General features: G+C 31.9%; 1 protein-coding gene across 1 annotated transcript in view; it reads right to left on the minus strand.

Annotated features, from left to right (window-relative positions):
• Positions 1 to 13,537, minus strand: part of LOC118184671 (uncharacterized) — a 249,226-nt gene that overhangs the window by 49,678 nt on the left and 186,011 nt on the right. Inside the window, exon 3 of the mRNA XM_035354375.2 lies at positions 3,664 to 3,844. Within this exon, the coding sequence (XP_035210266.1) occupies positions 3,664 to 3,844 (181 nt within the window). The remainder of the gene's footprint in view (positions 1 to 3,663; positions 3,845 to 13,537) is intronic.

The raw sequence follows: 13,537 nt of genomic DNA on the forward strand, positions 1-13,537 counted from the left end.
TGGTATCCTCCCTAATCAGAAAATCATCCACCATCTTAACTCTATTTGTATGAGCACTGCTGTCCATAAAATTGAACTGAGGGACAAATGCACTCTTGAAAATGTGGAAAGATAGGACTTAAAGATCTCTTCCTTATACGTTGCAGCAGTACATAACCTCTGACAAAGACGTGAAGATCTGTGGTCCCGTCCGACGTGGTTCCTACCCAAACCATCTAGCTTCCGTCTTCATACTAGTCCTTCTGTTGAATGTTGAGATATAGTTAGCGAATATCTGATGTTTTTCCATTTCAAGGTACATCAAGTATCACTGGTTAGGCTTCTTCGGGATTTATATGTGATAAAAAAGGTTTTTAACTGGGACTTGGTTCAAAGTTGATGTATTCTTCACATGCACAAACGTCAGCAGAATGCAAGCAGCTGATCTGCTTGCAAACCAGCATCTCATTTTGATTTTTCAAAGCAGTACCCCTTAAACCTTAATCTGTTACTGAAACATCTGTTGCATTCTTATTCCACTCACTGAAATCAACAAATGTGGATCATAATTAGCCAATGTGGCTCTTTGAAGACATTGCCCAGACAAATGCTGCCTGGCGTAACATATATGTCTTTAGTTATTTTCATTTGCGACTACTTCATATTTTCCCCTTGTTTCTCCTCCTAAATACCTTATTCAAACATTGGTGGCTATAAATTTGAAGTGTCCGCTTTTCAGTTTCATTTAATGTTGCAATACAAACACCAGGAATCTCGATCATGACGAGATGATGAACGAAGCATGGAATGTCATCAACGATGTAATTATAAAACTATTTTTTTTTAAAATTGAAAAAATGAATTTTGAAATTGAGTAAATAGCTTACTTTTGACATTCATTTTCAATTATTAGTTTAGGATTAATTACTTGATTAATTGTAATTTATTATTTTACTTTAAAATTGAAAACTGACATAATGATTTGCAATACACAAATCATCGTCTCAGCCGTCTAATAAACTCAAAAATATGTATAAGGTATTTTCTCCCTCTCTTCAGCATGCCTTCGTGGTGAAACGGTAGCACACTCGGCGCGTATTCTAGAGTATTCCAGGTTAGAATCCCGGCAAGACCGTTTCACATTTTTCATGGCTCCTGATTAAAGAAAAAAACCCTAGTGACTCTGTACATGTATCGGACGGAAGTGGTTTTTAGAAGCGTGGGTAGTGCTCTGTAAATATAACTGATAATTACTGTCAATTTAATAATCTTTCTATCACAAATATGATTAATAAGTTTTAATATTATTCATATCATAGCAACAATAAATACAGTCGTTATTTGTTGGTGAAAATCAACTGGCGTGTATGATCTTTCGTAGTTCAGCACTGGATCTACGAAAAAAGTCTTGATCGCAGAAGTATGAAGCTTTGGAGAACATTTAACAGTAGGGACTAAATTTATCGTTGTAGGAGCTATAAAGTTACCATTAAGCTAACATATGTTTTAGTAATTTAAATCGATGGTTGTATGTGTATGAACGAATTCATTTCTATGAAAGAAAATGATTGGATGATTTTATTGCTGTTTCCTAAATCAAAACATACAATACTGTATCTGAATATATATACAAATATAAAGTGTCTTGAAATATGTCTAAAAGTTTTATCTTAATTTAAGTGACATGTGTATTTTTCTAGACTGCTACTTGATGGATTCTGATTTTAGATTTCGACCAAATATGTGACTTAAAAAATGTGAAGCTAAATTTGTAGTTTTATTTCGATTTCGCACGGAAGAAACGAGCAGACATTTTTTCCCAACAATCTGCTAGCCGAATTACGCTTATGCTAGAACTTTTATGGAACAAAAGTGCTTAATCATGACGAAGATTAGGTGCGAAATTGGGAGAAAGTGCAGAATCGCCCACTGCTTGCCGCGTTTTTAAGAATTGCACATACACGGTATCCATGTACACGTCGACCTATTTTCACTAAAAAAACATCCCAGAATTGCACAAAAATGGCATTGCGCACATTCTTGACTTTATCCATGTACATTGCTTAAGTCCTAGCTACCTTTATCGCCTTACCAAAATGTCGCCAAACTACCTGTTACCATATTCCAAAGATTAACCGTTAATTCCAAAATTATATAAATGTATCGGAATTTATAATGAATATAAATTGTTTAGGAAATGTTAATTTGAGCCAATATGATCGCATTTAATCATGATCTTTAAAATAATTAATTGTTGAAAAAATTGTGGAATTAAATATAAAACGATTCTAACAATAAGAATTTTTAATGAGCTCATTCGAAGAAATACAACTTATAATTTTTTTTTGCAACGATAATATTGTAAATTCTCGAAATTAAAATAAAAATTAAAATTTAGAATCAGACTTTAATTTTGAAACATAACGCAATAACTCGTTTATATTTTAATTATTTGAATCATATCCAATAACACTCTTGATAAACTAACCTGACATATTTTAATATGCACGTATATACGTTCTTACAGATATCACAAAAAGTATTCTAGGCCGTAAATACAATAATTATACCTTTAGTATAATAATATATTAATATTATTATACTAAAGTTATAATTATCGTATATGATTCAAATACTTAAATAATACATTTCAATTTTAATTCACATCAAACAATTCGCATTTAGATAATAATGAAGAAAGTAACAAAATGTAAATAAAAAGTAAATAAATATTTACTTAAACCCTCTAAGCGGCCTATAATATTTTTTGTGATATCTATAAAAACGTATATATACGTGTATATTAAAATATGTCAAGTTAGTTTATCAAGAATGTTATGAATATAGCTCATTACTTTTACGCATATGGAGTAATTGCAATAAATCAAGATTACATCTCTCCTCTGTTTAGGTAAATGAATAAGCATCCAACCTAAGTTACTTGGATCAACACAACAGTAAACGATATGACTGTATTTCATGTCATATCGATGAGAGTGGACCGTTTTATTTAGTACAGTGGTAAGTGTTAACGACTGCCGTATCGTTGATCCGATTTGAATGGCAGAAAAAGCCTGGATATTCGTAATAGCATTTTTTTTTTTTTTTTTTTTTTTTTTTTGCATGGGAGCATTTAAAGTGCACGGTGAGCCGAAATTCCTCTAGAATGATTTAGTAGTAGGGAAAGACGCACAGTAGTAGGCAAAGCAGCAGTAGTAGAGACAGAGGAGTGGCAGACTCTTGGATCCGTCTTCTGGAGCATTCTCCTTCAAGATAAAGATAGTAATGAGCCTAGAAATTGTGCCAGAATTCAAACGGAATTTGAGCATAGTTTAACTTTGTCTTGCAAACTTTCTTAAGGCCTGTTCAATGACAGATGAAATCCGACGCTCTACGCCACGATAAAATCTCCAATCCACGGTCTATTAGTTCTGATGTTACTACCAGACACGTGAGACGAGCCGCATCAATAACTATGATTAAACAGCAGGTTTTCTCAATAATGAATTGGACATTTAAATATGATCACACTCAGTAGGTTATTTATTCTTCTGTTTTAAAAATAAAATGAAGAGTCTGCTTTCCTTCTATTTGAAAAATAAAATGAAGAGTCTGGTCATTTTAAGTTTAATGTTTTAAATGCATAAATTTTGGGTATTTTCTTGAAAATGGCAAAGAACTTACAGATTTTTTTGCAGGAATATAAACTTTAGGGTTCTTCCATAGTGCTCGAAATCCACATCGCTAAGTCTTGTAATACGATTTTGTCTGATGTCTAACTGTCGTAACTTTTCCAGACGGTGAAGTGCCTCGTGAGGAATTGCTTCAAGTAGGTTCCCTCCGAGTTTCAGCCATTCTAATGAATCTAGAAAAAAAATGAATTTTTAAAACGTTATTACTTACATAGTAAGTTTTACTAATAGCATCCACAAGTTATTGTGTGAGTAGTATATTTTAAAATACAAAAAAATATAAAAAAATTTTTCGACATGTGCATATAAAAACAGAGAAATAGAATTCAGAAGCATCTATTTATATACAAAACTGTTTTTAATTTAAAATCACGTTATCCTAAGCAGTATATAACCTTAAATACTGCTGGAGAATAGATATGTAAAAACTGCATGTCTGATGGTCATTTTATGAAATGACCTAAAAATTTACTTTCGTATTAGATACACTATGATCATCGCAACGACACTACAAATTTAGTAGTTTTGTTTCCATTAGGTCATTGCCAATAAACGATGATTATGCATAATGAATCCGTAAAGATTGTCTAATCTTTACGATTGTCCAATTCACAATTTACTTTGTTTTTTTGCCCATTTTGTTGTAAATGTCCACAAAGGTTAAAAAAATGAAATATGGTGTTTTTATGGGAGCAGAAGAGATGAAAAATTAACAACGTCTTCGCCGGGAATCGGACCGTGGACCTCTGTAATCCCGGCCTAGTGTGCAAACAACTGCACCACGAAGGCACGCCAAGAAGGTGCGAGAAATACCTTAAAAACACATTTTATGATTTACTTGTTTTTTTTTCCTGTTAATTCTAATCACCACAGAGGTTTCCTCATCAGTACCTCATGTAAACGGTTGTTTCTGGGCATTGATCTCTGAACCACATGCATATAAACAAAGTTAAAACTATCTTAAAGTACGAATACCATCTTCCTTCATTAAAAATAAATTCATTAGACGTCCCGAATTGTGAGGGATAGTCTGAGATTTCAGTAAATTTCTTATTTCAGGATATATCGCGGATCATATTCATTCGTATTTGGATTTTTGTACATATACAGCAGACTTCCGACTAATTGGTTATGAAACTGGAGACGATCCCCACAGTGCGCCTAATATCAAGGCTAATCCAGCAGTTAGTGCCCATGTTCGGGTGAAAGATTACGCTATTCAAAATTTAATGGCTCTATGTACCGTCGTATTTTCACAAGAAGAACATACATACATTCATGCAGATGAATTTCTTTGAATATAATGCAAGGTGGTAATATTTGGTAGCAGTAATTTAAAAAGTGATTCGTCGTTTATAGTGAAATGCCACAGAATGCCGTTTTGAGATTAATAGCCCTTCTGAGCTAATGTTCCTTTGTTTAAAATTTATTTTGAATAAAGTACTTATTTAATTCTTTTTTTTTTAATTTTTAGCACTTATTTAATTTAGAAAATAAGTTCGTTCGGTTCTGCAAATTAAATCAACACTCAAAAGATTAATAGCCATACACTGAATTTGTTTTTAAGACTTAGCAATTTCCTTTTAACAAATGATTTAACAAGGTTCATATTATATTCCAGATTATATACACTGGGCAGAAAAAATGAGACAGTTCTATATGTTCCGTTGTATTGGGCCGGTCGAAGAAATTCAAATTGCGTTTTCTATGTCTCGAAAGTGCCACTTAGGATATTTATTAGATTTACATATAGCATTGTTCTAATATATACATTTTAACACAAAAACGGATTTTTTTCTGTAATGATATGCCAATTCTATTTTCCATATTTCAATTCTACTACTCAAATTATGCCAAGATGCCAAGTTTTATAAAACTCGAAAATTAAGTATCAAAATTTTAGCTTCTCAATGTTAATTCATTTGACATATATAATTATCTCTTTTTTATTAAACTTGTTTGATTCTTCAAATTTAGGTTCATTCAAAATAAAATTCTCCCATTTTTTGCGATTTATTTTTAAATAATTTTTACAAATTTTTCGAAAACAATTCTGATTTATAACTCACAAAAGTTTTGTAGGTTATAATGTAGTAAGTAGATGTATTTCTAAGCATACCATCAAAACGTTAATATTTTTAATTCAAAATTTCCCAACATATGCTTGAATTCACATTTGGCACGTTTTGAAATTTGGCGTATTTATGATAAGCGATAATAACGAAAACGTGGTCTACCTACTTTTTAAAAATTATTTGAAGTATGAACAATGACTTTTCCCCGCTAGTGGACAATAAAAAAAAAGGAAAGGAAAATAGGTTGCTATAAATTAAGAAGTTCTCCATGCGAGTTATTCCTGGCTCAAATTGAAAAAAAAATGTACCAAGATAAATTTTTAAATTGTTCCATGAATTTCTCACCAAAAGATTACAAAATTTAATATATATTCATGATTTGAGTTGTGCAATCGAAAGACGAAAAAATTGGTACGTCCGATTTTGTTTCAAAATACCTACGGTAGAACAATGCTATATATAAATCTAATATATCCTAAGCCGCGCTTTTGAGACATGCAAAAGGCAATTCCAGTTCGTCAATCAGCCCAGTAGAACGGGAGATATAGAACTCATTCTTTTTTTTATACAACTGACGCTGTTATTTTTGGCGCAAATTTATACGCTGTATACAATTAATTAACGCTCTGTTGTAGATAAAACAATTTCTAGATACTATGACTTTAGTTTGCTCCCTTTGCAGTTGTCTCAAACATTTTCGTTTCTATTTTAAATTTTCCTCTGGAAATTTTGCTTTATTCCTATTTTGGTGACAGTAAATTTTCCATCCAAACAAACGTTTTTTAGTCTAAAGTAAACAAACTTTAGGCATTTAGAAGTAAATAAGTTTATATAAACTTATATGAACTTAATTTTCTTAAACTTAATTACCTAAATTAAAAAGGTTCGATTAATACGCTTCTGCTAAATCGGGAGATGGCTTTATTTAATGAATATTATATCATATATTTACTAAAATGCTGCATTTTTTTTCTTAATTTATTAGTCATTTACACTTAATATTAAGTTCAAAAACGGTACTATTTATGAGTAAGTAAGTCCATACATAATGAAATTAAATTCGGCTGTTGATTAATCTTTGGCCTACACTGTAACCCATCATTTTCGGGAAAAAATACTTAACTCGGAAAAAGCATGGTCTGCATAGCGCCTGTCATGCATTCCATAAATTTTACTAGATTCATAAAAGTTAGGAATGCAGAATGATTCATAGAGGAAAGGAGTTTCTCAGTAATAATAATGAAAAGCAGAGTTTCCTGAATCAACCTATTAACGTGCTCCGCATTCCGCTCTTGTTACACAGTCTGGAAAGTTTATAAGTAATATATACCACAGGTTTGATATTAGACAGTTGCAATTATAATGAACTGAACCAGATGTTAGGACTTTTAGTATATATGATAATATGCGTAAACAATGCATAACAGTAGTTTAGCCAGATGATTCTTTATAAATGCCTAAAGGTATAATTATTGTATATGATTCAAATAATTAAAGAAAGCATTTCACTTTTTTTATTCACATCAAGCAATTCTTATTTAGATAATAATGAAGAAAGTAAAAAATTGCAAATAAAAAGTAAATAAATAGTTGCTCAAGTTGATATTTTGCTAATAAGGATGTTTTTCCAAAATTTAATATCATAATATTACAATAGAACCTCAATGTATCAATCCTACAAGAAGCATTTCCACACATATATATTTTGCAAGAATAATACTATATATTGTAGAGGCAATAGGCATTTTGGAAGCCGGGGAGATGAACAATTAGCAACGCCTTCGCTGGAAATCGAACCACGGACCTCTGAAATACCGGCTCAGTGTGCGGACCACTACACGCGGGAGAAATACCTTATATACTCCCCGTTTTAAAGGGTGACTCGGGTTTTTTGGAGACCCATTCGCCAAATCCTGGGTGCGGAGAATCCTCATCCAACATCCTTTTAGTTCCGGCGCCACTGTAGAGACATTAGGATTTTTTAGAAGCAGGAGAAATGAAAAATATGTAACGCCTCTGCCGGGAATCGAACCACGGATCTCTAAATTACGCACTGAGCGTGCAGACCACCACACCACGAAGGCATGCGAAGAAGGCGGGAGAAATACCTTATAACCCAAAGTCTGGAAATTATTTGGAGGCCGGAGAGATGAAAAAATAGAAAACGCCTTCGCCGGGAATCGAACCAAGGATCTCTGGAATACCGGACCAGCGTGCAGAACCACTGCACCACAAAAGCACGCCAGGAAAGTGCGAGAAATACCTTATAATATAAATAACGCTATTTATCCCGTATCTCCATGAAATGTACTTTTACCTCATCAGTTTTCGAATACAATGTTCAGGTCGCAAAGCTTCGCGCATGTATTCTCAGAGGGAATATTAATTGAAGAAATTAGAAATTGATTGATTGACTAACAATTCAAAAACAAGAAAAGCAACTGAAATTGTTTTTATATATCAATACGAAACAAAGAAGATGAAGAAGAAAAAATTCTGAAACATTTCAGATTATAACGGTGGCCCCCAAATTGTTCGTTAAGGTTTTTTAAGCTCTGCTGAGCTCGCAATCAACATATCTGCTGGTGCATTCACTCCTGCTAACCACTTTTTTTTGTTTTTGGTGATTTTACATTTATTACAAAACATCGTTTTCTGCGTACTTAATCCACCTACAATTCATAGCCAAATAACTAAAATTTTAAAAACAACGCAGCAACATATGTTTAGAATTCTGGATGCAATGTTAAGTGCTAGCATACATTTTTTAGTCCAGACGGGCTATTTGCCTAGAAGGCCTATTAATTTCGTTTTGGAATTTTGCTTTGAAAGCTATAGACGGAGAATCACTTTTCAAATTGCTGCCACTAAATATTAGTTTCCTGTATTATATTTAAAGAAATTAAATAATGAAGAATCTGCATGAATATATGTATGTTTCTCGCTTGTAATAAATCGACGGTACGTAGAACCATCGAAATTTGAATAACGTAGAATATAGACAAGTAAAAGCCCTAATTTGAATTGATATTCTTTTTATTATCTGTTTCATATTTTGTAACATTTCAATGAATTTTTGAATAACAAACTAAACGATTTCAAGCGAGCAATGGCAAAACTGTACGAAAAAAGCATTTTTATCTCCAGCGTGAGGTTCTCTATATCGGAAATTCTAAACTTATGCTCATTTTAAAATAAATTTGCGATACTGCTGTTGAACTGAATTTTACGCTTTGTGTAAGTAGAATATGATATATAATAATTAAAGGTAACACACAAAAAAGTCCCCTTTGGACATAATTTAAAACCTGAAATCTTTCAAATATAATTTTTTCTTTGCTTTATAATTTGTTTTCAGTTCATCATATCAATGTGAAGTCTTCTTAGTATTGATGGCTTACAAATCGTTCTTCGGACTTTTTGTTGTTAATGTTTCGTGTTTCAAGTTATTAAATATCATATTCGTTACACTTACGCTACATATATTTTTAGAACTCCTGAAAGATGGTCTCGCGTGCAGGAGATGAAAATGTTTTATTTCGTATGATTCCATGTTAAATACGTCTTATTTGCCCAATTCATTATACTCTCTTTGAATAATACATTTGGCAACACAGTAATGCAGTGACACTTTGCGCCAGGCTATCAAACCCATGTCTTAGTCATTCTCTAAAATTATTTCATCATTTGCCCTTTTTCCTTGTTAATTTGCTTAAGTTTAGAAGTTATTTGCTCTTTCCAGTCTACATCGTGTATGGAGGCTGAAGATAGAAATGAGCAAAAGATTGATGCCGAATTCTTTCGCTTTTCACTTACAAAGCTCTTTTGCTCTTTTTGAAGCACCAGAGACATGGAAAGTCTCGAAAAGTTGTATTCTCAATTCAGAAGAATTCAACCAAGAACTTGAGCATAAGGTGATATTTTTTTCTTTTTGCTCTTAAAACTATATTTTTATTACAGTATATTGATTAACAATTTATTCATATTTATAAAGTTGTCTCTGGTAATCGTTTGAAAAAGAAATTGACATTCTTACTGTATTAGTAGTGTTTTAGTTGATCCAAATTTCGTTATTGTTTTACACAGAGAACGTTTTTAAATAATAAACTATCAACCATTCAATTCTTAATTATGAAACCAAAGAGTACTTTTGGCAGCAAAGAAGAATACAGTTGTAATAATCAATTCCAATTTTATAAGACAAGGATTGCATGTTTATTTAAAACTAAACAAGTGAATTTAACAATTTTTTACGTTTCTTCATTTAACTTATTTTTCAGTTACTGCACAACATTAAATTAACATTAAATTAATTAACCGCATAACACATACTTTATGTAAAATGTTTTTTCTTTGTTTATTAAACCTATTATCGTATTCTTTTTACCCTTACGATCACTTCTACTTTCGTCGTCTCCCACCAGGATGCATAATTAGTTAACATACATAAGAAAAGTTCTCTAAGCTACGAGAGTGTTTTTGCAGCGATACCAGACTTTCTCTGAACTATTTTCTTAGGTTTAACTAAATCGGCTTTAGCTTTTTACTAGCCGTGGTTGCTCTTGTTGAGTAGAAGACCTCATCCAAGGCTTATATTAGAATTTTGTGAATTTGTACTTTAAATTCTTAAGTTTCACTTTGACTGTTATATTCTACTAAATTTCGCAAGAAAGGATTAACTAACTCTATGAGTCAATTTACGCGAACCGTGTAGAGTGTTAACTTAAAATTATAATAAAAAATTTCATTTTAAGCATTCTGATTTCTGAATTATATTCACTGGAAGATTAAGACGGGACAATGAGTAACCTGGCTACCTACATGAAGGTAGAATTTGGCTTTGAAATACTTATGTTCTTCATAAATGGACTTGAAGTTAAAAATGTTTTAAAATTTGAAATTTTTTATGGTTTAGCGTAAAACTGTTTTTAAATTTAAAATTTTCAAATAGAAATTTTTAGTCAAAAATGAATTTAAACTTTGGCTTTTTGTTTAAAAAAAAATAATTAAATAGAGTTGATGGCTTGTATTTAGACTGTATTTTCAAACAACCCATAAATTCATATATAATAATTGATTCAGTAGATATCGGCCTTTGTTAAGCACTTTATCGAGAATAAGAAATAATTATCAATACAAGGATTTAAAAAAAATTATCGCATTAGTTATACCTTCCATAATTTAGATTTCTATGTTCATAAATTCTTTATTTAAAATTAACCGGTTTTGTCCTTTTTTAGAATTTGAAATGGAGCTGATTTTTGTTATCAGTTTACAGTTTGTTGTTTATTTTTAATAGAACATAATTATAACAGACTAAAAAGGATAAATTTCTTCCTTATGTGATTTAATTTTAACCCAATTTAAAGTTGTTAATATTTTAAAAGACCTTTGTAGCCATGGTTTCTCTTATATTGTGAGAATTTATTTATCTATTTTAATTAATAGTTAATTTTAGCTAAAGTAACTTCCCTGTTGCTCTTCTTTTCACCCACGCTTTCCTGCCACAATGTAAATCAGTTAATGAGAGTTTATTCAAATTAAATGAGAAAGATCTGCTATTTAAGCGAAGGTTTCCGAAGTTGATTTTTAAACCGTGTTACGTCTGCTTATAGGCCATGATGTTACCTTGATTTAATAGATTTGATTATGTGGCGTTGAGTGCTTCTAGCCATTAGGTTGCCTGCCGGCTGCTATCATCGAGAGCCTTTCTGCGAGTTTGAATTATCCACAGGATATTTTAAGTTGCATTGCATTTTATTTTATTTTAATTGCATTTTATTTTTTGCATTTTATTTTATTCTAATTGCATTTTATTTTATTTTAAGTTCAACATCACTTGTTTAAGTGAAGTCAAAAGTGCTGGCTTATGTAAACCTTAGTGGCGTTATCTATGAACTCTTTTTGTTAGAATAAAAGGTCATTTACACCCTTCTTTTAACTTTGTCTGTATCGTAAGACCAGAGGAAAATTACTCTACAGTCTTTCTAGAGCTCGTTAGTTACCAAAGAATACGAGATTCTAAACGGTTAACACGTCAAAGTCACTAATGCTATCTTTTGCGTTTATTGAAACTGACAGGTAGAGGTCAAGTCAAGCAAAACTTGATGTAAATAAAGAATTCTATCGCCCAATAAAGAATTCTATCGCCCAGTTAGCGTCGCTGACTGCCGTGTCGAAGGCGTGGTTTCGAATCCCGGAGAAGGCATGGATGTTTTTAAAAGTATAGTGTTATGGCGGCACTCTAAACATGCGGCGAGCCGAAAGTCCTCTCGTGTGGTTTGGTGGAAGGGAAGAGGGGTGGAAGACACTCGGACCAGTTTCCCCGGGGTGATCTCCATCAAAATTGGAAGCGGAACTGGGGCAAACCGAACTGTCACCTGTTAGGTGCTCGAGGCTGTTGACAACGGCAGGCTAATCTTGCGCTCCTTGCCACAAGGAATTTCGTGGGCTTGGGCTGACTACGTCAGACAAGTGGGCATAAGCAACAACAGCATTGTAAATTCTTACGCTTTTCTCTTTTTTAATAGTGATAAACACTTTTAAATTACTCTTTTTATAAATATCTGACACTGTGATTACAATTAATACTTAAATAATGAGTAAGAAAGAAAATTCTGTATAATTTAAAATAAGCGTTCAAATTGCTTCAAATATTCATCTTAAAAGAGTGGATAACAAGGTTAAAAATAGTCACGCTTTTCGCAAGAATCTGTAGAAAATTAAAACGATTTATTTCCATCGTTTTAAATAAATTAGCCTAAACAAAAGCACCACAGTCATCGTTGAAAATATAACAGCAGAAAAAATATAAAAGCGTAAAAGGCCAAATAATTGCAAATAATATGAAAATTCTTAAAATTAACTTGAAAATTAACTTCCATCCTTTCATGCAAATATAAATGTTTACTATTCCCTGCCACATAGGTATTATGTAATTAAACTAATTTGAAATCTTTAGCCTCTTAATAGCTCTATCACAGATAATTTTGAAGTTTAACGACGAATAAAAATTCAGATGTTCGCGAAAATGACAGATTCATGGTAAGGCCTTCGGAATCAGCAAATAATAGTTTTGAAGACACTCTTCGATACTACAACACATAATTGGCAGATTTCATTCAACTTTAATTTCGTATCGCTAAATATTCGAAAACACAGGTAATTAAATAATGTCTTTTGTTTAGAATTTAATATCGCTGACTCTTCAAATGTGCATAATTAGGAGCTTTATCCCATTCACAAATTAGTATCGCTGAATTTCCAAATGCATGCAAGTGAGATACTTCCTATCTTTTTTTTTTTTTTTTTTTTTTTTCTGTCAATGAAATTTGAAAAGCTCACATATTCAGTTCATTTATTCTGATTAAAATGCGAAATTACACGATTTCTTCCTTTTAGAGTTTGGTATCATTGAATCGACAAAAACACGAAAATACCCGTGTAATAAATAAATGGGTGACAAATGTGATAGAAGTGTGTGGTCTAAAAGAAAACATGGAATTAAAAGTAACTTACCCCCAAAGGATGACTCTTCAAATAATGTGAATTACGAGAAATTTATTATATCTTGAAATCGTGAAATTTTAAATTAATACTAGTATAAATCAAGAAAACATAGCCAGACAGAAGACAATATACGACGTACTACTGCGGCAGTAAGAATCAGTCCTACTATTCCGAGTCCTAATCTTTCGTGCACAAAATGCGTAAAGTTCCAATCTACTAAATTTCAGATCATCTTCGCTGCACAAGGTTACATGATAACAAATTTGAATTTTTATAGAGAAG

Source organism: Stegodyphus dumicola, chromosome 5, assembly GCF_044657685.1.
Source record: "Stegodyphus dumicola isolate Sdum_Otavi_A_Nest chromosome 5, ASM4465768v1".
Lineage (NCBI taxonomy): Eukaryota > Metazoa > Arthropoda > Arachnida > Araneae > Eresidae > Stegodyphus > Stegodyphus dumicola.